Below are 24,666 nucleotides of genomic sequence, written 5' to 3'. Positions count from 1 at the left end.
TTTTTTCTTAATGAAAAAAAAAGAGTTTAAATTTAAAGGTAAATATAAAAATCATAAAGGTCAAGTTTGATTGAAGAAAGAAACAAAAAAAAAGTGATTCATTAATCAGATATGAAAGATAATTAAAATACAATAAAAAATGTTTTGTGAATGATTGGTGAGTCATTTTGGTAGAAAATGAGTAAATTAATTTGTTTACTCTGATGGGTCAACTCAATTGATTGAATGTGAAAAGAAAAATGAATGAAAATTGATCTACTATTACTCTTTGAGAGTAAACAATATGTTGATTAAAAGGAAATGATTAGAATGCGGAAATAAAGGTGAATAAAATAGTTAAAGGGTTGGTAGAAAAAAAGAAAGAGAAAAAGAGTTGCCATCTATCGGTGAGAAAGTTCGTCAAACGAATCAAAGGTAAGAGATGATGAAGAAGAAGATGAAGATGAAGATGAAGAAAAGGAACAAGAGGAGATAGGGTTGAATGGACTTGTTGAACGTGTTTATTGGTGCCATTTAAATGGAAATGATTAGGAAGAAGAAGAAGAAGAAAAAAGAAAAGAAAAGAAAAGAGTAAAAAACAAGTAACAAGATTTTCTGGTTTATCTTTGGTATTTAAGAGAAAAGTTCATTAACCTTCACCCGTAGATCCGAATTTGTGTTTAAAGAGTTATCATTCATTGCAAGTTTGTTTCTACGGGTCCAGGTTGGTGTTAACTGAATCTTCATCATTCCACAACAACAAGAATCAATAGCAACAGTTACTACCACCACTCCTTTACCCTCTTTCCCCTCGACAATCAACTCTCTTCATCTTCTCTCTTTCTCTTTCTCTCTCAACCCTTTTTCTCTCACACATTAGTTACTCTCTATCTTTCCGTCTCCCTTGATTCTTTCTTCATCTTTCTGTCTTCTACTCTGTCTAATATTCTTTCTCATTTGTCTGTCTCTCACTCATTTTACGCATTTTAGTTACTTTTTTTTTCTTCTTTATCTCTTTTTCCATATCATCCGTTGCCTCCTTTTCTGATTCCTGCCTGAACCTTGTGTTCCTCTTATCCCCAACCAACTAACTCTCTCAGTGTCTCTCTCAATGCTTTCCAATTAAACCAAACTGTTCATTGAAACAACAATTTACTTGTTCGCTAATCGTCCCCAACAAACTACAGTCGACCAACAATTGAACAATCACCAGGTAAGTCATTTGGATTCTCTTTCTTTCTCTCTCAACCCTTTTCTCTCACACATTAGTTACTCTATCTTTCCGTCTCCTTGATTCTTTCTTCATCTTTCTGTCTTCTACTCTGTCTAATATTCTTTCTCATTTGTCTGTCTCTCACTCATTTTACGCATTTTAGTTACTTTTTTTTTCTTCTTTATCTCTTTTTCCATATCATCCGTTGCCTCCTTTTCTGATTCCTGCCTGAACCTTGTGTTCCTCTTATCCCCAACCAACTAACTCTCTCAGTGTCTCTCTCAATGCTTTCCAATTAAACCAAACTGTTCATTGAAACAACAATTTACTTGTTCGCTAATCGTCCCCAACAAACTACAGTCGACCAACAATTGAACAATCACCAGGTAAGTCATTTGGATTCTCTTTCTTTCTCTCTCTCTCTCTCTCTCTTACACCCCTTTCGTTTCTTTATTATATCAGCATTCATTTTCCTTTAGCCCCTCTTATATATTTTCTCTGTGTCTTTTTCCCCCTTTTTCCTCTTATTTTCTCTCTTCTTTTTTTCTCTATCCCATTTGTCCTACCCTGTTAATCTCTATCTCTCGGTTAATTACCCCTTCCAATTGAACGATTAATCCATGTGTCCAATGAACTAACCTTGCTATGAATTTTTCTTTTCTTTTTCCATGTGACCTCATTAAAGATAAAGTTCGTTCTTCATCATCATCATCATCCCATTTGAAAGTGTTGATCATCTCAAGGATATTAACCATCAAGCATTGGATTCCATTGATTGTTGTGAAATTTGTAGTTTTATTTACTTACTTTTCTCTCTCTCTCTCTAATTACGCCTTTCACTTGTGTGGTTGTGTGTTTTAACTAATCATTTTTTTCACTTCCTCATCAATTTCTTTTCTTTTCTTCTTCTTCCTTTCTTTCTCTTGGCTAAAGATCAAAGATGACGATGAGATTTCGATGATTATTTGGAATAATCCTTTTCCTCATTCAGTTGAATATTTATTTACGCCTTAAGCAGATACGAAAGAAACGAAAGGATTAATTTGTTTCATGTTATCATGAAATCGTGACAACAAATCGATTACATATACAAAACCAAGACGCTCTTTCATTTATATTGTTACAACTACTCATTATTGAGATTCGATCAGAGGTAGTAGGTTGTATTGTTGATGATTAATTAACCCCAATCGGAGGCCCTTAACTATACAACTTGCTAGCTTCCTTCGAGTCTCTTTACAATCTTCATGTGTCTCTCATCATCATGTCCACAATTCTCACATCGTTAATTCATATCCTGGATCTGGATAATTTACAAAGATGAGTTTCGCTCTATCATATTTTTCTCAGTATTATTATTATTATTTTTTTTTCTTCTCCTTTCTCTTGATTTATTCGGACTTTTTTTTACTTCTCCAAGATATTTCATTCTACATACACACAAATACACTATTACCCCAGATGCAAGGGAGAGAAAGAGATTAAGGAAATGGAAATGAGCTACAAACACACATCATCTCCATCGCTGGAAATGAGGAGCACCCAAATACCCCTTATTCTTTTGCTGTTAAATAAATAACGAGGAAAAAGAAATGAAGAGTAAAATGGCCTTCCAACTGTTTATCTTCTAAAAATTTGATAACTTGAAAAAAAGTATAGAAAAGAAAATAAGAAAAAAAAGGGGAAGATGAGAAGAAAAAGAGGAGGAAGAGGAAGAGAGCGAAAGAGAGAGAGAAAGAGAGGAAGGAGAAAAGTGATTGCGAAAAGTTATGCTAAAGAGCCTCGCGGGTTTGAGGTGAGGCAGCGATTCGAGTCGAGGAAAATGATCTTTTATAGTTTATCTTAAAGAGGAAGATGAACAAGGTGAGAGCTTCTTTCTCTCTTCCTCGATCTATAAGATCTTTTCAAATTTGATGGTTGATTCACTTCATTAAATTTTCTAACTGCTATTAATACATCGAACCATCTGTTTGTCACTCGAATTCGCAGATCACATTCTTTCCAATATGGTCCATGCGAATTGACTACTACTTTTGTCGATATCGATTTTGTCGATCATCTTTTTTTCTGCCGTTTCTCTCCATTGGCTCAGCCTTTCGATACTCTTTTCCATCTTTTCCTTGTTGTTTAAATATCGATCTCAAGTCTTTTTTATCCGAATGACCTAAAAACGAAAACTTCGAGCACCTTTACCATCTTTTTTTTCTCTTTCCCTTAAATACGATCATTTGTCTCCATCAAACTGTCGGTTTGTCTATTTCCAGTCAATAGTATTTCTTTTTATTCCTCATTCGGTGTCCTAGTTATTTTTATAAATTTAATTCGATTCGATATTTTTTTTCTTGTTGACCTTTTTCATCTTCTATTATCGCTCCAAGCTATTTCTCTCTAATCTTATAGATGCGCTTCGGTTGGATGTATTGGTCACTTTTTAAAGCGATTGGTCAAGTTTTCTTGCTAACTGGTAGCTCGTCTCAACCAATCAAAAGCCACGATGACCAATAAGTGACCACAACGCTTTTTATTGGCTATTTTATCATCGTTTAAGGTCACGGCTTACCTTTTATTCAGTTTAAAGGCCACAAAAGACCAGTGAGAGGTCAGCGATTTTTGGACCAATGGGCGAGTCGATATCTCTCTCGAACTCATTTAAATGATTAACATTTCCATAACTATAAATTTACAGTTAATGTTTCATTCATGACAATTAACTGATTCAAGAAAATGGAAATTTTTTCATCTGAATTTTATTGAACTTTATTTTCATCTCATCAGTTACAATTTGGAGATTGATTTGATTGTTTTTTTTAATGATTATCATCTAATTATAACTCGTTAGGTCAATCGAGTTCTGACTTCTTTTGCTGCTTCGACCATATTTTTCAAAGCTGCTACAGTTTCACCTTCATTTCGAGTCTTTAATCCACAATCCGGATTAACCCAGAAAAGTTTAGGATCGACAACTTTTAATCCTCGATTTAGAATATCGGACATCTCTTCCTTCGAGGGTATTCGAGGACTGTGAATATCGTAAACACCTAAACCGATTCCTTTAGAGTATCTGAACTTTTCGAAAACTGCAATCATTTCTCCATGACTTCGAGATGTTTCAATGGAAATAACATCAGCGTCAAGGTCAAGAATACTCTGGATAATGTCTTGGAATTCACAGTAACACATATGAGTGTGAATTTGAGTTTCTGGCTTCACTTTGCAAGTAGCCAAACGGAAAGATTTCACAGCCCAATCAAGGTAATCAGACCAATCGCTTTTCTTAAGCGGTAATCCCTCTCGAACTGCTGGTTCATCAACTTGAACCAATTTAATTCCAGCGGCTTCAAGAGCGAGAACCTCATCTCTCAATGCTAATGCGATCTGATAAGATACATTAGATCGAGGAATATCGTCTCGGACAAATGACCAATTGAGAATAGTAACTGGACCAGTTATCATACCTGATAAAGAAAATAGTCCAAAGTAAAATATTTAACTTCGATAGATCATCTAATTATATTTTCTTAACGGGAAATTGGCTTCAATTTGAAACTTAAAAATGATCGATTCGAAATCGTCAATTTTTTGTATTTTCAGTAGAAAACAAAACTATCAATCTAATGGTAAAACTCTAACCACTCAATTAATCAAGTGGAAATGTTATTGGTTGAATTGTTATCGGTATCGAATCAGTTAGGGAAGCAATTGTTCATTTTCTATGACAATAATTACAATTAAAATCTAAAATTAATCTCAACGAGATTCGTAGTACAAGTGGTTCCATCTAACGGTTTTTAATGGAATTTTTTTCTCGAAAGAAAATGAGGTTAAGTGGTGACCTCTATGGTCTACCCGTTTGACTAGAAGAACGAGAATGAATCTAATGGTAAAGTTCAATGAATGATCAAGTTAAATTGTTATGAGAACTTGAAATTAGAATTGAATTTAGACTTACCTTTTACTGGTTTTTTGGTTAATGACTGAGCATAAACTGTTTCCTTCACTGTCATTGGCTCCTTGAAACTCACATCGCCATAGATGATCGGAGGTTTAACACAACGAGATCCGTAAGATTGGACCCAACCGTTGGAAGTAAAAGCGAATCCAACAAGTTTCTCGCCGAAATATTCGACCATATCAGTTCTTTCGAATTCTCCGTGAACTAATACATCGATTCCAATTTCTTCTTGAATTCTGATCCATTTCTCGATTTGTTGACAGATGAATTTCTCATAGTCTTCATTGGAGAGAGTTCCTTTTTTCCATTTGTTTCGAGCTGAACGAACCTCAGTTGTTTGGGGAAAACTTCCAATAGTAGTTGTTGGAAGACGAGGTAACAAGAGATTAGCTGCCTGTTGATCGAATCGCGATTCGAAAGAATGACTTCTCTCGATTCCAATCGCAGTCAAGTTTTCCAAGTCAACATTCACTTTGATCTTTTGACGTTCACTTTCAAGATCCTTCAACGCGTTTGTCGATTCATTGAAAGCCGCCGAGACATGATCAGCACCTTCGTTAAAAGCTACAGCTAAATGTTTAAGTTCAGTCAATTTCTCGTCACTATAAGCGATGGCGTTTCGGAGGAATGGGGCAAGTTTGGTCTCTCCTTTTGCCGAAACCTAAGAAAATGAAAGAAACACATAACCAGAGAAGGTCAAATTGATGGACCTCAAAGAGAGAGGGATAAGTAAAAACTCACGGGAGTGAATTGCAATGAACAAGAAGGTTGAATCCAAATCTTATCCGCTGGTCTGAGTTGTAATATTTTTTGTAGGAATTTATATTTTTCCATGAGATCACATCGCCAAATATTACGACCATTAATCAGTCCAACACCAAGAACCTTCTCATCGGGTAAGTTGATTTTTTCAAGATTCTTAAGATTATTCTCATAACCATGAACAAAATCTAAACCAATTCCAGCAACAGGTAATTTGATTATCTCTTCATAATTTTCCAAAGAGTCGAAATAAGTTTGCAACATGATCTTCAAATTAGGAACTGAAACTTTCAATTCTTGGTAAACCAATTCAACTAATTTCATCTCCTCGGAAGTTATTCCAACAACGAGAAAAGGTTCATCCATTTGAACCCATTCACAAAGCTCTTTCTCGAGTCCTTTTAACATTTCGACATAAAGTGGCACAAGTTGATGGACATAGTTCGATATCGTTCCGTATTCACCTTTGGTAAATTTAGCGAAAGAAAATGGACCAATGATGACCGGTTTTCCAATTATATTGAGCTGCTCTTTGGCCTCAACAAAAGCTTCAAGAGGCCGATTTTGGGTCAACCTTAGCTGGACACCAGACTCATATTCGGGCACAATGTAGTGATAATTGGTGTTGAACCATTTTGTCATTTCACAAGCGATACTTTCCTGAGTTCCTAATGAAAGTAAACAAAGATTATCATGAAAAGAAATTGAATTAGATTTGATTGTTGAAGAGAAAACTTGTCAAGTTGAAATTCACCTCGAGCCATAGCAAAGTAAGTAGATAAATCAACAGGTCCCGATGGATCATGTTTATATCTTTTCGGAACAATATTGAACATTGTCGCCATGTCGAGAACTTGATCATAAAAGGTGAAATCATTAACGGGAATCAAATCAACACCTAAATCTTTTTGATTCTGTAAAATGGCCAAGCGAAGATTCTTCATCTCGGTGAGAAATTGTTCTTGACCCAAAGAACCGGACCAAAAAGACTCCAAACACTTTTTCCATTGTCGACTAAATCCAATTCTAGGATAACCTAAATTACTGATCAACAATTTAGCCATAATCACAGAGAACAATTTGAATGAGGAAATTGAAACAATTGAAAAAGAAAAACAATCAACACAAAGAAGAGAGAAAACAAAGTGAAAGGTTGAGGAGATTGATGGAAAATGGTTTCAGAGAGCAACATTAGAACCTTTTTCTCTGCTCTCTTATCTTCCTCTCTCTCTCTCACTCTCTCTCCCTTGGTTACTGCCCGACGGCCTTTTACTTGATAACCAATAGATTATAAATAGAAGATCAGACCACTTATAATCCGCCTTCTATGCTGCGATAATGACATGGTTCTAATCTAAATGTTAATTCGATGTTCCCAACCCAAAGAATATAAGAAAATTTATCTCTCATTTTCTAATAAATTTCACAATCGCCTTTTTCGGACTAATTGGATTAAAATGCCCCGCAAGTAGGTTGTAGTTAATTAACGAATTGGTAACCACAAATGAGTGGGAGTTTCTGCTTTTAAATGATTAGCAATCAGTTGATTAAAATTATATAATACAGAATTGACATTGATGATGCTGCCATTCCGGTTAGACAAGAGTTCTTATTGGAAAAGATTTGGTTAATCAGTCATTTTTTTGTGGTTTAACTTTTGATTGCACGTGAAAAGATTCAATTGTAACCGTGGTTAGTTTTTGCAGACGAATTCAATTAATTGATTAATTCCGCATCTAATTGTAAACAGATGCTCCACGAGTGAAAAGTTGTTGTTTTTACTATTACAATGAAACATTGTTACTAATTTTATCCGATTAGATGACAGCATTGAAGTGCAAAAATGTACTAATCAAATGCTGCTGATGAAAAGATGATAACAACTGACAGTTGATTTAATTGTCTTAACGAGTTTTGTTGACGATAAATGAGAATCATTGCAAGATTTTCTGTTCACTTTCTAGTTTCTCCTCTGAGTGTCAATGACCAACTAATTAAACATTTCCAAGAGCAATTTTAATACGAACTGACGATTAATCTAAAATCAGTGCAATAGTGACCACTTGAGACCAATTAGAAAATCACCATGTTCATTGAAGTAATTGATCAAATCGTTCTAGATAAATGAAATAAGAAAAAATCAATTTAAATGATGATCAAGATGGAGAGAGTAAGATAATTGATGACAAACCTTTTGCTTTTTGTTATGATATGAATACATAATATTGGACAAATTAAAATTTATATTTCTCGATATTTACTCCATTCGCAAGTCCATTTAAAGCGTTTCGCTTTTTTTAATGGACTTTTTTATTTGGTGCTTGATTTGTTTTCCCACAGGATGATCACATAAAGATGTGCTTTGGTTGATCTTATCAGTAATAGAAATATAATGAAGCCTAAAAGAAAATGAAAAATTAGAATTAGAATTAGAAATGTTCACAATTTGCAAGTTAATTACATGATTATTATACTAACCAAAACTAAGGATAACCAACTAGATGAGTCCGATTCCTAACTAATTTATACTAAAAGTCTTTGGCTTTTGGATATGGTATTGATAGAAAGATCAATTCTCTATTATTCATTTTGACCATATGAATGATTAAAGAAGTTAAATTTTCATTGTTATCTTGACTAATTTCTATTCTTCTGTGAGGCTGTGAAGATTTTTCTCCGATCGGTTCATTGAGAATTTTGTCACCTTCGATTGTTAAAATGTTTCCATCCTGAAAGTTATCGGGTAAAAATGATCCACAATCACCAAGAGTTTTTTTCAAATGATGTAAACTCTCAGATCCAATCAAACTGAAAAGTTGGTAAATCTTTTCACCGTCAGAAACTTTACCACCGCAAATGAAAAATAACTTATTCGATATCTCGCTGTGAATCAAAGTGTGACACCAAATGATGAGGATGTTATTTTTCTTATCGAAAATTAGATATCCTGGTCCCATGATTTGACTCTGAGAATCGGAATCTTTGAAAAATTGTACCCATTTCGAGGTGAATCCTAAGGCAACAGGGCCGGAAAAGAATGAATCAAAATTGGACTTTGTGAATTGATCCAATTTCTTAGAGACCAGATCAATATCGTCAATTCTGTAAACAAAGAAAGAAACGAAAGTAAATTCAAAAGATGAGAAAATTTCAATGGATCAAAATTTCACGAATACATACCGAATGATTATAGATTTGTAATAAGGAAAATAGAAATGGGTACATCCTTTTGAGAAGCCAATTTTGGAGAAGTCGTTTTAAACTCATTGATAATTTGTTTTATCTCAGAATATCGAGATTGAATTAAAGAGATTAAAGAAATTTCCTGGGGAAGTTTAGCTTGCTCCTTTTCTACACACGATTCCATAATAAAAAGAAAAGAATAACCAAAAAAAACTAATGAAAAAACAATAGAAAAACTCACACGAGGAGACAAAAAAAAATTCCAACTGAAGAAAAATAAACAAAAATCTAATCGATTGTTTACGAAAAAATCGATACATCGATATTTTTTCTTCGAACAGAAAAATTGGGTAAGACTCAAGCTACATAAGACCGAAGAAAGGCTCGGAGGGCCTGAGGCAATCAAACCGAACTTTAAGCCGAGAAAAAAATGAGCTGAAAATTGAAAATATCGAGCTGACGGACATATCTTGAGTCTTACCATTATTGTATTACAATAAGAATTGATCTGATAGCAAAACAAACAAAATCTTCAAATTGAACAACTTGAATATCTACGATTCCCATTGGTTGAAATCGAAAAGCGCCAAACTTGAATTACTTTTCTTTCTAAAAAATGATTAGAAATGTCGCTCAGAAATTAAATTACCAATAAATTAGATTTATTTTTTGATTTGACCAGTAAAAGTTCTCGATAATTTAAGTATATACTCTCGTTTAGCAATTTCTCTTATTTTCCAAGTTTATTTTGATCTATCATTGGGACAGAGTTCGAACTGGTGATTGTTATATGTAAAGTTTGTAGAAAAATTTATTTGAAAGTTGATTGAATCGGAATGTTTGAAACAATTAGCGTTAAATTGATTCACTTTCTCTAAGTGATAACAACTCCTTTGTGTACACAAGGTCCATTCGAAGCTTCTAATAGCGATGGCCAAAGATAACTCTTAATGTGATTCGACGATTGATCTGAAGTATGGAAACGAATGTGCAATCGATCATCAAAAGTCCGACATCCATATTCAATTGTAAACGGTGTTTTTTGAACGGTTAGTGCCCAAGCGAGAGTGACACAATCCTTTATGTACATCAATAAACCATCGCAGCTTCGTAAACATGGATAATCATAGAGTGTGGCACAAATTTGACTCAGAACTTCCTAATTGTTCAAAAAATAAATCGAAAAAAATAAATGAGATTTTATTTACCAAACAATTAACTCTATCGTGTTATCAATTACCTCGACATTATTTCTTGGATCAAATGTATCAATAGATAATCTCAGGTAAGATGTAATTGCGACATCGACCTCATCGATCGCTTCTCTCACAGGTTGACTTTTAATTGTTAAATCAGCGGGAATTTTCAACACTTTTCGTATTTGCTGCCTGATTCTGGTGACACTTTGTTCAACTGAACAAAACGAAAGCTAAACAAAATTCAGAATTGAATTAGACCATGATGATGATCGGTAATCGTCAAACTTACCACGACCAACGAGAATAACAATTTAGCCTTCAAATCATCAGCATTTTTAAGGGTCTTCAGGTCATCTAATGCATCGAGTGTATCGACTCTCGACTGAGCGTACAAGTTACCGTATCGACGGATTAAGGCCGTTGGTCGAGTTTCGTTAAAACAAAGATTTTCCAATTTCCATCCCTTGGATAGCATTTTCTGAGCTTGATCTATGGAATTAAATTGTAAACAATTAACTCTAATTTAATTTCTGAATTTCTTCATCAATCGAATTTCCTCTCACCTGATAATCTATCTTTTAATTGTTGTTCTCGCTCCTTCATCTCATTAATAACTTTATTTGCTCGATTCAGTTCATCTTTCAATGATTTAATTGTATCATCAGATGAATAAGTAGATTGATTAACTTTAACCAAACAATTTGAATCGTTTCCATTTACCTTGATTCCTGAAAGATGCAAAATAAAATCAACTGATTAACATTCAATCAACATTAACTATCAGCAAATACTCACCATCAGTTAATTGATTAGCGGTAATTAAATGGTCGTTTTTCAATTCCTTTAATAAACTTGGAATCATTTTACGATTTTTATGATAATCTTTACGAAAAGAGAAGATAATTAGTCGTATCTTTTGATATAATCTAATCACGAAACTGATAACAATTAAATTGAAATAAAATCTTGAAATAAGTTCACTTAATTGAAACAATTTCATCAGTCAAAAGATATAATCAAAGTAAATCAAGACTAATTTAGTAACCACCTAAATTGAATTAATCTAATATTCCCTAATCACAATCGTTTATATTGTTGATAAACTTGAGAAATCATGATTGATGGTTAACCTAATGTTAGAATTTAATCAATTAGGTTGATTGCTATCGAAAGTATTATTTAAATCGAGTTCAAAATTCAATGAATAATAATCGAATCATTTCTCAGTTTTAATGAAACAGAAAATTCAATCTAAAGGTTTATAAATTTTTCCCTGAAAACTCAAAATTGAAACTAATTCATTGGAATCAATAGTTCACCTGAATAACGGTTAATAATTCATTCACTGATTTTTAATTGTTTTCTGATCGAAAACATCTACTTTCATGATGATTATATTCCGTGACCCGGTAGTGCTACTATATCGCAATTAAACTTGATTGATAGTTGATTATAATTAACAATCTCCTCTTGAAAATGCAGACTTTTTAATCTGACCTTTTCTGCTTCTTGTTTTCATCTGATACAATCAACCAAATATTAACCCCTAAGGGCATCATTATCAAAAGAGTAACTTGAAAATGCAATTCTGACTTTTCATCCTCTCAGTTTGATACAGATTAATCAAGTAGATAAACTAACTCATTGTTATTTCAGCTAATCAGTTGATTGACTTTTAAATAATCTAATATTATTACACAATTTCATTTGATTGATTTGCCTCTGAGTCCACATTAATGATGATTGAAACATCTCAACATCTCCAAGTGTATTGTTAATTTGATTTAATTCCCTCCATCATTAGTTGATTAACTTACCTGAACGATGGATTATTGTATTATATTTATTTGGCATTTGACAATTTAGCTCGAAATCGTTATTTGGACTAGTCGATTCGAGACTCGAATTATTTTCACAGTTCTCATCATGATGATGAACCTTTTTCACCTCATCATCACCTTTGTGTCCACCATTTTGCTTGACCTTTGTATTGATCTCATCTTTGGCTATTGTTGGGTCAACTTTTATCGGCAATTTCTCATTCTCATCATCTGATTGATTTGCTTCATCTAATGTTGAAATCTCATTAATTAAATTGAGAACCTTGATTAGGGATGAAAATTAGAAATGAAGAAATGATTAAAATAAACTATCAAACTTAATGATCAACAGTTAATTGAATATCTCACTTTGATAATAACAGAATTAAGTTGTAATTATGTTTCACTAATTTAAATTATATTAATACTTTTACCTCATCTTTTCAATAACTATTAATTGTGCAATTACTAAATGATTATCTCATTATCCTTTGCCCCTAAAGGTAATTACGAAAAAGTAATTAATACACTAATTGTTGTGCTACCAAAAATAATTAATCGAAACAATTGACTTTAAGTTTTCATGATGAGATGAGATGAGATAATTGATCATCTTCGAGAATCAGAATCAGAAACTTACCTGATTATATCCGAAAGCAAATATACTGAGAACGGGGAAAATGGATGAAACTGAATCACTCGCTGATCCTGAGGTTCGAGGTCGTTTGGCATTAAACTCCTTTCGAAGTTGATTAAATTGTGAAAGAACTTGTTTATCGTAGTTGATTCGTTGTTGAAGGGTCAGTATTAATTCTTGAAGAGGTTGATTACAGATCGTAATTGGTTCAACTGCATTTAGAATAACTTGATTCGATATAAGTCGATCTTGTAACTCTTCCAACTTAAGGTTCGATTTTTTGTTCAATTGGTTCTTATTATTGTTATTAACCGATAACTCATTTGAATTGTTCATTGAATTTAATCGAGCTGTTGATGATCGCGAGGTCGCTCGAGAAATTGACCTCAAAATTGCTGTTCGTTTTGAATTGTTTGTCGATTCTTTCAAGTTTTCCAATCGAAGCAAAATATCCTTATAATTATCGATTACAGATGAAATTTCGAGACGCAAAGCCTCATGTAAACTGGTCAACGATTGATCAACAGCACCAACTAAACCATGATTACTTAATCCTTGAAGTGCTTCGTCCAATGAGGCCTTACGATTGGACATTTCCTTGCGGATGAACGGCTTGTAGATCAATATAATCTAAATCAGAGGGAAGAAATTGTCAGAAATTTAGTAAATCTTTAATCCATCACCATAGAAATACTAATCGTTTCTTACCTTGAGTATATTTTTCGAGGCGATGATCACCGGGTGATCTGAATCAAATTTTTCTCGAATCAAAGGAAGTGCGTTCTTGTGGAATCCATTTGAACCTTTGCCATTCGGTTGTATTGGCTTTTGAAGTGCGAAAAGTTTAACTAAATTAATCACTAATCTATCAGGTTGTAAAACCTCATTGAAACAAATTTCCGATTTCAATTGATCATCAAGACAATTAAATCTCGTATAAATGATTTCCAACAGTTTAACTGATCCTGGAAACGTAGCAATTAAAGATCCAATCGGAAGCTCTTTAATCACTTTGCTAAAGGTTAATTGTGACAGTTTATCGATGAACTTATTGGCCTCATCGAACTGTAGATTATCATGTAAAATCATAATTCGACGAACACAAAGTGAACTATTAGCTTCCTTTTGAACTATCGTCTGATCGCTCGAACCAATTAATCTAGTGGACGATTGATTGAAATTTACATTCGGTCCTATCAAAACTGTACTTCGTTTACTATCGTTCGGTGCTAATGGTTCACTATTAATAATCGGTAACAACTCGTCGTTATTTGTAGAGTAAAATGTTGTCGAACAATCGTTTTTATAACCATTCGAATTCTCAATGTTATTATTATTATTCACAAGTCGATTGCAGGTGACCTGAGCCGAGGGTCGATCGTTGTAAGAAACACTCATGTGAGTCTTCAATTTGTTCATCATAACAATTTTATCTTTAACACTAATCACTGAATTAAATCCGTTCATTGTCACATCACAAGAAGCATGAGTATTATTGTTACGATTTGATTCACTTGGAATCGTATTGCTATTTGATTGTCCATGATGGTGGTGATTGGGAAACACTGATTCTGATCCATTGATTTTATTATTCGGCAACAATTTAACTGATCTAAATTGATTATTGATACTCATTGATTTTATCGGTTAAATATTCACACACTATTTTTTACTCATTTAATTGTAAATTCAATGTTAACGGTTAGATGAGATTCAATGAAATGAATGTTTTGATAAACAAAATAGTATTCAAGTTGTTTGGTAAGTTAATGAAACTTGTTATTCAATTGATGATGAAAAGATGATGATGAGTGAAACTGATCTGATTCAGGAAATTTACCTGAAAAGTTGTTCCGTTGATAAAGTTGAACAGCTTCTCATGAAATTAAAGATTAACTTGAGGCGATTGATTTTCTAAGGCCATAATAAGCTGCTTCCTGATCGTCCAAATATTAGCATATTAATAAGGGTAAAATTATGGACCACAAAGTTTTGGCTCTTTGTCAGAACTTAGAAAGTTTATTTGTCAGTCGAACGAGATTAAGTTGTAAATGTATAAAGCGCGAAAATTATTTGTTTGTTATTCAATTTCCTTTGGAATCTCAATCACGGATAGATTAATATTCTTAATTTGATTGTTCTTTGGTTTCGATGGGCTAAATCGAGCATGGAAAATGTAACATATCGATAATATGGTCGCTATTGTAACGGAAAAGTATGATACAAGTACCAGAATATAGAATTGCGATAATTTTGATAGAATTGCTGTTAAAATGAACTTTGTCAATTCAGCTGAAGTATTCAGACTATTCTGTATTCCTCCAATAAGTACAGGGTTTGGTGTCGTTGTTTGAATCAACTGATTATTGGCTAAATCTGTAATCCATAAGCCGACTCTTGATAGTGTTATTCCCGTTAGAAATAAGATCATTGAAGGATCACTAGGAGATGAATTATTCCCATGAAAGGTGAATACCATAATTAAACATAATGATAAAGGAGCCAGGTCACTAATGTAGCCCATTGTCGCTATGTGGTTAAGGTTGAAATGTTTAACCATCCATTGGAAAACCAATGTACCAATGATTCCCGTCAAAGCGCCCAAAACACTGACCAGTCCAATTATCGTTTCACTTACTCCTTTTGATTTGACAAAACCAACGGTAATTGAATCAAATCCAAGGACCGAAAGGTACATGAGACTGAATGAAATACCTCGTGAACCATAATGTTTAATATAACTTGCGATTGATTGTTTGTAACCTATCATCTCAATAATATCACTCGACGAACTGTTCACTCGAGTGACCGGAGATTTTTTCTTTGAGAGATCAATAACTTTGGTGAATACAACTTTCATGATGAGATATTCAATTAAACCAGAAAAAAGATTGAAAAACATGAGAAATAAAGCCGAAGCTAAATCTGAATATTGGATTATCAGGCCAACCAAAAGCGGAGAGATCGTTTTAATGACCAAATCTATACGGCGTAGTGATGCATTTAGTACTAAATAGATGCAACGAAATTCCAGAATAATCAAAAAATTTACCGAAAATACCTGATTCGTACATTCTTAATTACCTGATAATTGTTGGTCATCTTTGGCAATCATAAGAATCCAATCCTTTTCAAGGCACAAAGTATATCCTGACGAAGCTACTTGAGCAAATGCCGAAAATATAACCAGAATATATGGAGAAAGCAGTTGAATTATCTGTTTAATTGTTGATTGAATATTGATTAGAATCGTCTAGATTAACTCCAACAAACTCTTACCTTGTTTATGGAACGACCAAGAAAACGATCGCCAAGAAAAAAGAGAGCGACAAACGAAGCTGCAATTAGAACACAGAAATTTTGAAAAAATAAAAAAACCGAAATTTCCGTTAAACGGTGAGCCTTTGAAATCCATCTTCCAAGAAAAGGAATTATAATAATCGATAAGCACGAAGCTAATATCCCTTGAAGAGCGGCTAAAATTAAAGAATCAGGATTAAGTTTGATTAGATATAATCCTATGGCGAATTCCCAACATCGATCACCCTGAAAAGATATACGAAAAATCAAATTAAACTGATATACTAAATTAAACTAATCTGATTCTCTAATTTTCCAATATTCTCAAAAAAAGATTATCAATGATTTAGTGAAACTTACCCAAGAATTAAGAGCTCGATCAAGGTAAAGTAACTGATTAACCGAAAATGAGTCTAATGAGAGCATAATAATCAAATAAACTGTTAGTTAACAATTGATGTTATGAGTTAATTGTGTTAATTTCAGGTTTAATTGGATGAGTTTCTAGACTTTAGGGCCGTGTGATCATATGAAAACAATGGTGCTTCGGATAGTTTGTCTTTATCAAGAATCTTTGTTAATGAATAATCTCTGAGTTTTTCATTAACATGATTCAACTGAATGATATTTTATTACCATTGCTAATCAGAGTAATCACTAGATTAGTTTGATTAGCACCAATAAACTGATACAAAAATCTTCAGATCGCATGATAAAACTTACATTAACATTTGATTAGAGTTATTACAGATTGAATGAAATTGAATCAGTAAAATTTTATCTTCTGGACAAGTTTATTGCCAGAACTTTGAATTTATCTTTGACTCGATCTTATCGATGCCGATCTATCCAGAGTGAGCTTTGGTTTCGATTTGAATAATTGTCTACAAATAAAGGGTAATAATAAGCAAGACAATGTTTGAATAACCGATAAAAAGCCAGTATAGTAGATGAAAACTACCGGCATTCTGTCCATGAATTTAGCGACAATCCAAGGATGGACAGCCTCTCCAACAGAGGCGAATATGAATATAAAAGAAGCGTATTTATTGGAGACATTGATGTACTTTTGCAAGAGTCCAAGAGACACTGAAAAGGTTGGTGAAAATCCAACTCCAAGCATCGCTAATGAGATCCAAGCAATCAGTTGATTGTAAGCCGCATGTGGAACCATTAATACAACACTAATGAGTATCAATGAGTAATTAAAATACATCAAGTATTTTTCCTTAATCACGTTGGTTAATGCGATAAAAATAAGCCGATAGAAGGTGAAAACTGACCAAAATAGTGTCACTAAATTAGCTCCATCCTGTTTGGTCATTTGCAGATCAGATTTAACAGCAAATGCTGGTGCCACAGAACCTTGAGTAACAGAAATGAGCAAATTCGTTGAATTTCTGGTATCATTTGATAATTTTAATGTTCAAACTTACCAATCATCGTCTCGACTCCAAAAGTGGTATGAGCTATAATCGCAACAGCCGATATCGCCGCAGCTATTTTCCAGTTTGGATGATCGTTAGAATCTGTGGTCTGGCTTGATTGATCATTTTTACGATTCGAATCGTCTTTGAAATAGAACATCAAAAAACCAAATGACGTAAAGATTAAGATTAACCCAACGACAACGAATGGATATTGAACTTTAACATCGTCGGGAGTATAAGTGCCAAGAACGTTATCTCCACTTTCCGAAGAGTTCGTTGAATTTTGGACTAAAGGCAGTAGAAAAGGTTTAACAAGAAGCGGTGTCAACAATGAACCCAAACCAAAAGATCCGTGCAGTATTTGGACATAGTTCGTAGCTTGATTTCCCCAAATAGCCAACGTGTAGGTGTTTGTATCTGTGATCGAAAAAATCAGACTACAACTTCATGTTTACTTTTAAAGCCGCAAACAATAAATTACTTACAGATATCGAATACTCCTTGAGAAACTCCTGACAACAGTAGACAAGCATAAACGGCATTGAATTGCTTGAACCAAGGAGCCAAAGCAACGAGTATACCAGCAGAAAAATTGGTCAAAAATAAGATCATATCAGGCCCGAAACAAGAGTCGATAAAACCGGCTAGTGAATAACGAATAATGAGTTAGAAAAAAAAGAGAATCGATTAATCGTAATGTGTACTTACAAAGAACTCCACCGATCAAATAGCCAATCGACCGACTTGGAACTAAACCCGAGACTTGAGAAAAGGTCAAACTCATTCGAATCTGTAAATCGAGTAACGATGAGCCCATTAAAGTACAACAACCTCCAAGGCCGAAAAAAGAAACGAAGCAAAAACATGATTTGATTAACTTAATTCGATTGATTCTTAAATAATCAGCTAATTTCATGTTGATTATTTATGCTTAATCAATGATTCAATCCAATATCAACAAGACAAATTGACTCATGAAATTTTCCAATAATAAAAATAGTTGTTAATTGTTTCGAGGCTCAACTAGACAATCTAAGCAAATTCACCAACTAATATTTGGTCTTGAAGAAAAATTCATTTAATCTACAACAATTTCATAGTTTAGATTTTAATTGCTGATTTTTTATGCATTAATTGTAGCTGATTAATTCTTAGAAAAACCATAACAATTAAGAAAACTGCATTAAACCAGATAAATTATCAAAGGTGTAAATCATGTTTATCCTCTCGATTACCAGTAACTCTTCATTTGGCACAATTAAAGATAATAAACATCTTAAGATTATCTTAATTAGATTAATAATTAACTCAAAATAGCTCAAGACTAACTTGGACTATTTTCAATTGTGATAATCAATTTTTCATCTAAGTTTTTGAACTGATCGTTATTCATACGATTGCAAACTCGATTAACTTTTCCTCGGAATTTATTACTTATGAACTTTGGAAAATTTGATTATAATGATGAATCAAATTGTCAACTCAAGAGATGGAGTTACAATCTATCAATTAATGTTTTTCTCCTTGATTGCCATCTAACGTTGAGAAAAAAAAAGGTTGACTTGATTGTTACAATTAACGTGAAATTTGATTGTTATTGTTTACAAGTGAATTTCAATCAAAATATGTTTTAGTTTCTGGTTAACATCATGAAATTTTTATACAAAGAAAAACATTTACAGTTAATAAATTAAAATCTAAGGTAAGTTGCACTTGTTTAGATCGATTTGTCGATTGGATTAGATTAATTGTTCATCTAGTAAATGATCTGAATGATTCAGTTCTACTGAAGTCTTTTCTTTCATCAGGTTTGAATATTTTATTACAAACTATTGGCAGGATGAAGCAAAGAGCAACCTGAATCGACGACATGATGGCCAAATAGTAAACGAAATAAACTTGGCTTGATTGCATCAATTTCGTTAAGATCCATGGATGAATCGATTCACCAGTAACTCCAACGATAAAGATATAAGAAGCATTTCGACCAGAGAGATAGAAGTATCTCTGTAAAGTGGATAATGCAACTGTGAACGTCGGTGAATATCCAGCCCCGAGAAGAACGAATGAAATCCAAATACATGGACGAGAATAAGCCGCGTGTGGAGCCATAACGAAAGCACTTATGATCACACAGGTATAAGAAAAGATCATGATTCGTCTTTCCTTGAACACGTTGAGTAAACCAAGGTGAACGTATCGGTAAAATGTGTACAAAAACCAGAAAACAGTGACCAACGAAGCTCCATCTTGTTTGGACATATGAAGATCAGATTTAACTGCGAATGGTGGTCCCAACGAACCTGTCGATCGAAAGGTTACAATTAGTGATCATTCGAAATGAAAAACTATGAAAAGTAACAACTTACCGACTAAAGTTTGTAATCCAAAGGAACAATTTGCAACTAGAGCGACAATCGCAATACAAAGAGCTCTTTTCCAAAGAGCGGAAACATTATTGATCACGATTTCTTTATTGACAAAATCGTCCGTTTTTCGATTGGCTCTGGCTCGTAAATAGAATAATAAAAATCCAAGCGATGAGCTGAAAAGAACTATGGAAATGACTAGAAATGCATATTGAACTTTAACATCTTCAGGTGAATATAATGCAAAAGTTTCGTCGTCGGTTAAAGTTTCATTGGTTGACGGTAATAGGAACCCTTTCGTCAACAAGGGTGTCAGTAATGAGCCAAGACCGAATGATGAATGTAAAACTTGAATGTAATTTGCTGCTTTTAGCCCCCAAATATTGTATGAGTAAGTATTTACAACTACAATTAACACAGAAAATAAAGATGAATCAGTTTTATCCAATTCAGAATTTGATCATTCGATTGTTTTATGGATTAGCTTACATATATCGAGAACTCCTTGTGCGATTCCAGAGATGAAAAAACAAGAGTATATCGGCCAATACGAAAAAAACCAAGGAGCCAAACCGATGAAAATGGCCCCAGTTGAATTAGCACAGAATAGAACCAAATTAGGTTCGAGCTTAGTTTCGATAAGAGCAGCTAAGGGAAACGCGAATACAATTACTTATTAAATGGAAGCATAAATTTGATGATAAACTTACCAATTACTCCGCCGATCATGTAACCGATCGCTCGACTTGGAATAAGGCCAGTAACCTTTTCATAAGGTTCTCGAACACGAATCTGAATATCAAGTAAAGATGAACCAAGCAAAGTGCTGCATCCACCGAGACTCATGAAGGTTAAGAAACAGAGACTCGTTTTGATCAGATGAATTTTATAAAGTTTAAGATACTCAGTCAAATTCATGGTTGATTGTGTTGTGTTTGTGAAGTTTCACAGAATCAAAATAATAATTAAATTCAACTGGTTAAAGTTTCGTTTCATCAAACCTTTTATACTAACATTACAACTACCTGATAATTTATCGGATTTGATCTGTTTCAGTGGATAAACAATAAGATAATCATAATTTACAGAACTTTTTTTGACTTAAATCAAAGAGAAAATCAAGTTATTAGATTTTGAAAGAAAATATAATGTTCACTATTGACAATTTAATTGCTGCGATTACGCAGATGCTGGTAATTATCAAAATCTTTATCTCTTTGAAGTTAAATCACAATTCTGATAATGATAACAAAAAAAGACGATGATCATTATGAAGAGCAGATTATCGAGTGAGTGACTTGTGAGAAATGATAAAAATCCTTTACAATTTAGTCTATCGAGTATCGATTCGAGATGGTTCAAGTTTGGTCGGATCATTTTGTTAATCCAAGACTAATTCATAAGGATCAGTGATTGATTTTCGGTGATAAAATGACCCATCACATGGCTTAGATAAAATTACGCTGATAAATCAAACGGTTGTACCTTGATATCCATCAATTGACTTTGAGAAACTTTCTATTGATTTCTTGCCAAAGATAAACAATTATTACTTATTGTTGGCAAATCGATTGTCTTTTTTTATATAATATTCACTAATAATTGACAATTTACTTGATTGTTTAAGATGATGAGTTAAATTCACCATTGATTTAAGTTCTGATTGCGTATCAAAAAAACGTGCCAGTGCAGGAAATTATTAATAGATTGGTATATAATTATTATTGAGCAATAAGATATCATGTTATCCCTTTCAAATTACATGTAATCTCACAACAATTAAAAGCTAATTAACACTGACATTTAAGCTTTTTCTGGATTAAACTGGATTAGGCACTAAAATAACATCTCGTTGGCTTGAAACTCGTGATAATAAATTTAATATTTTATTGTCAAATAGAAACAAAAATTATACAATTCTGGTTGATTATCTTTCACAACTGAATCCAATCATGTTATCATTAGTAAACTTATTAATATTTAAGCAGAAAATTAAGTATTTCCTGGAATTTTATCCACTTTACGATTAATCAATTCAATCGAAGGTAATGATTTATATTAGTAAATATAAAGGATTAAAGTTCGTCTCTTGAATTATTGATAAACACCTACATTAATTAATATCTCTAAGTGTTTTTAACTCCTGTAAACTCAAGGGTTTGAATCATGATTACCAGAATATCTCACGTGTTGGTTGTTGCAGCTAATTACAAGCATTAAATGATTCCAAAGCTTCTCCATCACACAAATAGTAAAATAATATAATTAATCTTAATTGAGATTCTCATAAAGATTTGCCATTTTCATGCAATTACTTTCATACCAAAAGCCACATGTATGGTTGAAATTGAGTAGATTAGAACTCGATTGGTTCAGTAGCTTGAATGAATTTTTATTATTTGAATATTTTTTTATTCAGAAGCTTAGATCTCAATTACGATTCTCTTTGAACAAAAAATATCGAAAAAAATTAAGATCCTCACATTCATCGAGACTAATGAAATTCAATTTTCTGAATCAATGAATAGCAAAGATTAGGTTTCAGCTCGAACTCAATATGATATGTTACTAGTACATTCTCATGAATATTAAATAAGAAATCAGCATTCGAATTGATAATGAACTTTTTTGTTCCAAAAAATCAAAACTAAATTTATCGAGTGTCAATTTGATCGGTTCCAGGTCAGTTTATCCGAGCGATCGATTCGATCAGATGACAATTGTATCTGCAACTTTCTCTCGGTTAGTTCGTTATGTCGATAGAAACACGAAACAAGTTACTTATTAACAACATATTCGAACAAGTTAATTAGAGTTGATTCGAGTTGAATCTTCATTATCTTCCTCCCTTAACCTCTCCCTCTTGTTTATGACCTTAATTCATCTTTCAACTATTTCAGATTCTCTTTATTAATGATCATTAAAACTTGATTCTTTTCCGAATTAACGTTCAACCAAACAACTGTTTCTTCGTTCGTGTTAAATTGCTACAATTTACTATTTCTTTTTGTTTCTCTTTTCGTTATTCAAATGCAACTAATTAACTAAACAAGTTAATTAACATTGGAAAATTATCATCGAATTCGTGAGAAATATTAATCTAGTCTCTCTTTCGTCCATTCGTTCAAAAGCAAAATGTCCTCACCTTCGTTTGTTTCAACGAAAAGTAAAAGTAAGTTGTCGTTTTCGTTATCAGCTTAATCATTTACTAATTGTAATTATCAAAACTCATTGGAATTCATTGATTCATTTCATCATTAGGCTCCAAACGGTCAAATTCAAACATTTATGGACTGAAATGGTTCATCTTTGCTCTGCTAACGACAACAGTTCTGGTCATGGGCTCGCTATTCTTGGACATTGCTCTTTATGCCACTTTACCTGGTGGTTTATTGTGTTTCGTTTTATTCTGCTGGTTAATTAGTTCACCAATCAAGCGATTCATTGTATTTATTTTCTGTAAATCAGTTGATCCAACCAACAAGTACATTTTGATAACTGGTAAGTTGCTTCATATTATTTTTCATGTCCATTTATTTTCAATTGTCGCTTACACAAAACTGACCTTTTCTGAACTTGATTGACCCTTAAAGGTAAAACTTTACTTTTATATTATTCACCTTTTTATAATTTTAAGCAGAAAAATTTTGCTCCAGGAAAAAAAAGCGTAAAAGTAGTTTCAAAGTTGTTCTTAATGAAAATCAGATGATAATGATTCTTGGGCTCAGTTTTAGGGGAAAGAATTACTATAAAAAAAGTGATTTAAATACTAATCGTTTAACCTGAAATTTACTGATTACTTTCAGGTTGTGACCAAGGATTAGGCCATGGAATTGCCCTGAAATTGAATTCGTTGGGATTCAAAGTATTCGCCTCATGTTATAATCCACTGAGTTCTGGTGCCATCTCTCTGAAAGAAAGTGCGAAACATTCAGATAGAATGATAATCTTTAAGTTAGATGTTACTAACGATCAGGATATAAGTGAATCGATTGAATTGATAAATTCTCATCTTAAGGATTCACCGAACGATGTATTTTGGGCGCTCATTAACAACGCTGGTTTGAGTCGAACAGGTAAATTGGAATGGGGGTCATTCGATCATCATTTTCGTTCTCTATTTGAAGTTAATACTTTCGGCGTTGTCAAGGTAACTCGAGCTTTCCTTCCACTATTACGATCTTCATCTGGTCGAGTGATTATAATGTCTTCTTTCGGGGGTCGAGTTACTTCAGCCTTCATGACCGCTTATGCCATGTCCAAAGCGGCGATCATTTGTTTCGCTGATGGTTTAAGGCTGGAAATGATGCCTTTCGGTGTTGCTGTTGTATCGATTGAACCTTCGTTCGCTCGAACTCCAATGATGGATCCAGTTGTATCTAATCAACGAATCGATGAGATGTGGATCAATACGGAGCCCGAAGTACAACAAGCCTATGGAAAAGAGCAAGTTGACCAGGTCAAAGAGACGATTGCGACTATTCATTCAGGTCCACTTGGTTTAGATGAGACTTATAAAGATGTGATCAGGTGTGTCACTCGATCGGTGACCAGTCCAGCTCCTGAATACGTTGAACAACCAGCATCTTTCATCCAAAAGCCGATCAACTTAATTGTCCAAACTATACCTCGAGAATGGGTTGATGTTTATCTACTAATTGTTCACAAACTATTAACTCTAATTGGATCAACTTCGAAAAGTGAAAATCAAGTTTAGAAAAACAAAACTTTTTTCTAATCCAATTGAGTTAATCAATCTAGTCCGTTTATATTAACACTAATTCTGGTCCATCTTGAATATTTCACTATTCCAAGTTAATTG

At 33.2% G+C, this 24,666-nt stretch overlaps 5 protein-coding genes and 1 long non-coding RNA gene across 7 annotated transcripts; 2 read left to right on the top strand and 4 right to left on the bottom strand.

The window, feature by feature from the left end:
- Positions 1-1,288: 1,288 nt before the first annotated feature.
- LOC128389657 (uncharacterized) lies at positions 1,289-3,936 on the top strand. The gene is made up of 3 exons (XR_008325482.1): positions 1,289-1,578; positions 1,878-3,055; positions 3,182-3,936. It is a non-coding gene; the product is annotated as an uncharacterized LOC128389657 (long non-coding RNA).
- LOC128389647 (5-methyltetrahydropteroyltriglutamate--homocysteine methyltransferase-like) lies at positions 3,920-14,606 on the bottom strand. 2 transcript variants are annotated; one of them, XM_053349271.1, is made up of 11 exons: positions 13,454-14,606; positions 12,749-13,375; positions 12,106-12,391; positions 11,084-11,170; positions 10,852-11,016; positions 10,578-10,777; positions 10,330-10,518; positions 9,087-10,248; positions 8,385-9,008; positions 8,098-8,305; positions 7,412-8,022 (listed from the first exon to the last, which is right to left on the bottom strand). In XM_053349271.1, exons 1-8 carry the CDS (start codon positions 14,378-14,380, stop codon positions 9,964-9,966), a joined length of 2,766 nt encoding a protein of 921 aa, XP_053205246.1. In that variant the 5' UTR covers positions 14,381-14,606; the 3' UTR covers positions 7,412-8,022; positions 8,098-8,305; positions 8,385-9,008; positions 9,087-9,963. The 2 variants fall into 2 exon arrangements, with proteins under 2 accessions (XP_053205247.1, XP_053205246.1); XM_053349272.1 differs by lacking the exons at positions 10,330-10,518; positions 10,578-10,777; positions 10,852-11,016; ... (2 more) ...; positions 12,749-13,375; positions 13,454-14,606 and adding exons at positions 3,920-4,647; positions 5,142-5,805; positions 5,886-6,574 and having other exon boundaries at positions 6,661-8,022; positions 9,087-9,348.
- A 129-nt stretch (positions 14,607-14,735) lies between these two features.
- Positions 14,736-16,561, bottom strand: LOC128389650 (solute carrier family 40 member 1-like). The gene is made up of 4 exons (XM_053349274.1): positions 16,406-16,561; positions 16,025-16,291; positions 15,830-15,962; positions 14,736-15,754 (listed from the first exon to the last, which is right to left on the bottom strand). The coding sequence occupies exons 1-4, from the start codon at positions 16,469-16,471 to the stop codon at positions 14,826-14,828; spliced, it is 1,395 nt and encodes a 464-aa protein (XP_053205249.1). The 5' UTR covers positions 16,472-16,561; the 3' UTR covers positions 14,736-14,825.
- Positions 16,513-18,554, bottom strand: LOC128389651 (sodium-dependent glucose transporter 1-like). The gene is made up of 4 exons (XM_053349275.1): positions 18,184-18,554; positions 17,961-18,119; positions 17,482-17,892; positions 16,513-17,410 (listed from the first exon to the last, which is right to left on the bottom strand). Exons 1-4 carry the CDS (start codon positions 18,389-18,391, stop codon positions 16,860-16,862), a joined length of 1,329 nt encoding a protein of 442 aa, XP_053205250.1. The 5' UTR covers positions 18,392-18,554; the 3' UTR covers positions 16,513-16,859.
- A 496-nt stretch (positions 18,555-19,050) lies between these two features.
- On the bottom strand, positions 19,051-21,401 carry LOC128389652 (sodium-dependent glucose transporter 1-like). Its single transcript, XM_053349277.1, has 4 exons — positions 20,555-21,401; positions 20,334-20,492; positions 19,845-20,249; positions 19,051-19,778 (listed from the first exon to the last, which is right to left on the bottom strand). The coding sequence occupies exons 1-4, from the start codon at positions 20,760-20,762 to the stop codon at positions 19,228-19,230; spliced, it is 1,323 nt and encodes a 440-aa protein (XP_053205252.1). The 5' UTR covers positions 20,763-21,401; the 3' UTR covers positions 19,051-19,227.
- Positions 21,402-22,485: 1,084 nt separating this feature from the next.
- Positions 22,486-24,562, top strand: LOC128389653 (dehydrogenase/reductase SDR family member 9-like). The gene is made up of 3 exons (XM_053349278.1): positions 22,486-23,016; positions 23,106-23,345; positions 23,651-24,562. Exons 1-3 carry the CDS (start codon positions 22,980-22,982, stop codon positions 24,559-24,561), a joined length of 1,188 nt encoding a protein of 395 aa, XP_053205253.1. The 5' UTR covers positions 22,486-22,979; the 3' UTR covers position 24,562.
- The last annotated feature ends 104 nt before the right edge of the window (positions 24,563-24,666 follow it).

This window comes from Panonychus citri, unplaced genomic scaffold, assembly GCF_014898815.1.
Source record: "Panonychus citri isolate SS breed McGregor unplaced genomic scaffold, ASM1489881v1 Contig00109, whole genome shotgun sequence".
NCBI classification, from domain to species: Eukaryota; Metazoa; Arthropoda; class Arachnida; order Trombidiformes; family Tetranychidae; genus Panonychus; species Panonychus citri.
The sequence above is the reverse complement of the archived record's forward strand: the minus strand, read 5'-3'. Positions and strand labels throughout refer to the sequence as shown.

Bases quoted from the DNA above. Each gene is read 5' to 3' on its own strand.
- LOC128389653 (XM_053349278.1), top strand. From the start codon at position 22,980: ATGTCCTCACCTTCGTTTGTTTCAACGAAAAGTAAAA. The intron at 23,017-23,105 runs GTAAGTTGTCGT...TTTCATCATTAG, and splicing joins TGTTTCAACGAAAAGTAAAA to GCTCCAAACGGTCAAATTCA. The intron at 23,346-23,650 runs GTAAGTTGCTTC...GATTACTTTCAG, and splicing joins CAAGTACATTTTGATAACTG to GTTGTGACCAAGGATTAGGC.
- LOC128389652 (XM_053349277.1), bottom strand. From the start codon at position 20,762: ATGAATTTGACTGAGTATCTTAAACTTTATAAAATTCATCTGATCAAA. The intron at 20,250-20,333 runs GTAAGCTAATCC...TGTTAATTGTAG, and splicing joins ACAAGGAGTTCTCGATATAT to TTGTAAATACTTACTCATAC. The intron at 19,779-19,844 runs GTAAGTTGTTAC...TTCGATCGACAG, and splicing joins TGGATTACAAACTTTAGTCG to GTTCGTTGGGACCACCATTC.
- LOC128389650 (XM_053349274.1), bottom strand. From the start codon at position 16,471: ATGCTCTCATTAGACTCATTTTCGGTTAATCAGTTACTTTACCTTGAT. The intron at 16,292-16,405 runs GTAAGTTTCACT...ATATCTTTTCAG, and splicing joins ATCGAGCTCTTAATTCTTGG to GGTGATCGATGTTGGGAATT. The intron at 15,963-16,024 runs GTAAGAGTTTGT...ACAATTAAACAG, and splicing joins TTGGTCGTTCCATAAACAAG to ATAATTCAACTGCTTTCTCC.
- LOC128389651 (XM_053349275.1), bottom strand. From the start codon at position 18,391: ATGAAATTAGCTGATTATTTAAGAATCAATCGAATTAAGTTAATCAAA. The intron at 18,120-18,183 runs GTAAGTACACAT...GTTATTCACTAG, and splicing joins TTTGATCGGTGGAGTTCTTT to CCGGTTTTATCGACTCTTGT. The intron at 17,893-17,960 runs GTAAGTAATTTA...TTTCGATCACAG, and splicing joins TCAAGGAGTATTCGATATCT to ATACAAACACCTACACGTTG.
- LOC128389647 (XM_053349271.1), bottom strand. From the start codon at position 14,380: ATGAGTATCAATAATCAATTTAGATCAGTTAAATTGTTGCCGAATAAT. The intron at 13,376-13,453 runs GTAAGAAACGAT...CCTCTGATTTAG, and splicing joins CCTCGAAAAATATACTCAAG to ATTATATTGATCTACAAGCC. The intron at 10,778-10,851 runs GTGAGAGGAAAT...TTAATTCCATAG, and splicing joins ATTAAAAGATAGATTATCAG to ATCAAGCTCAGAAAATGCTA.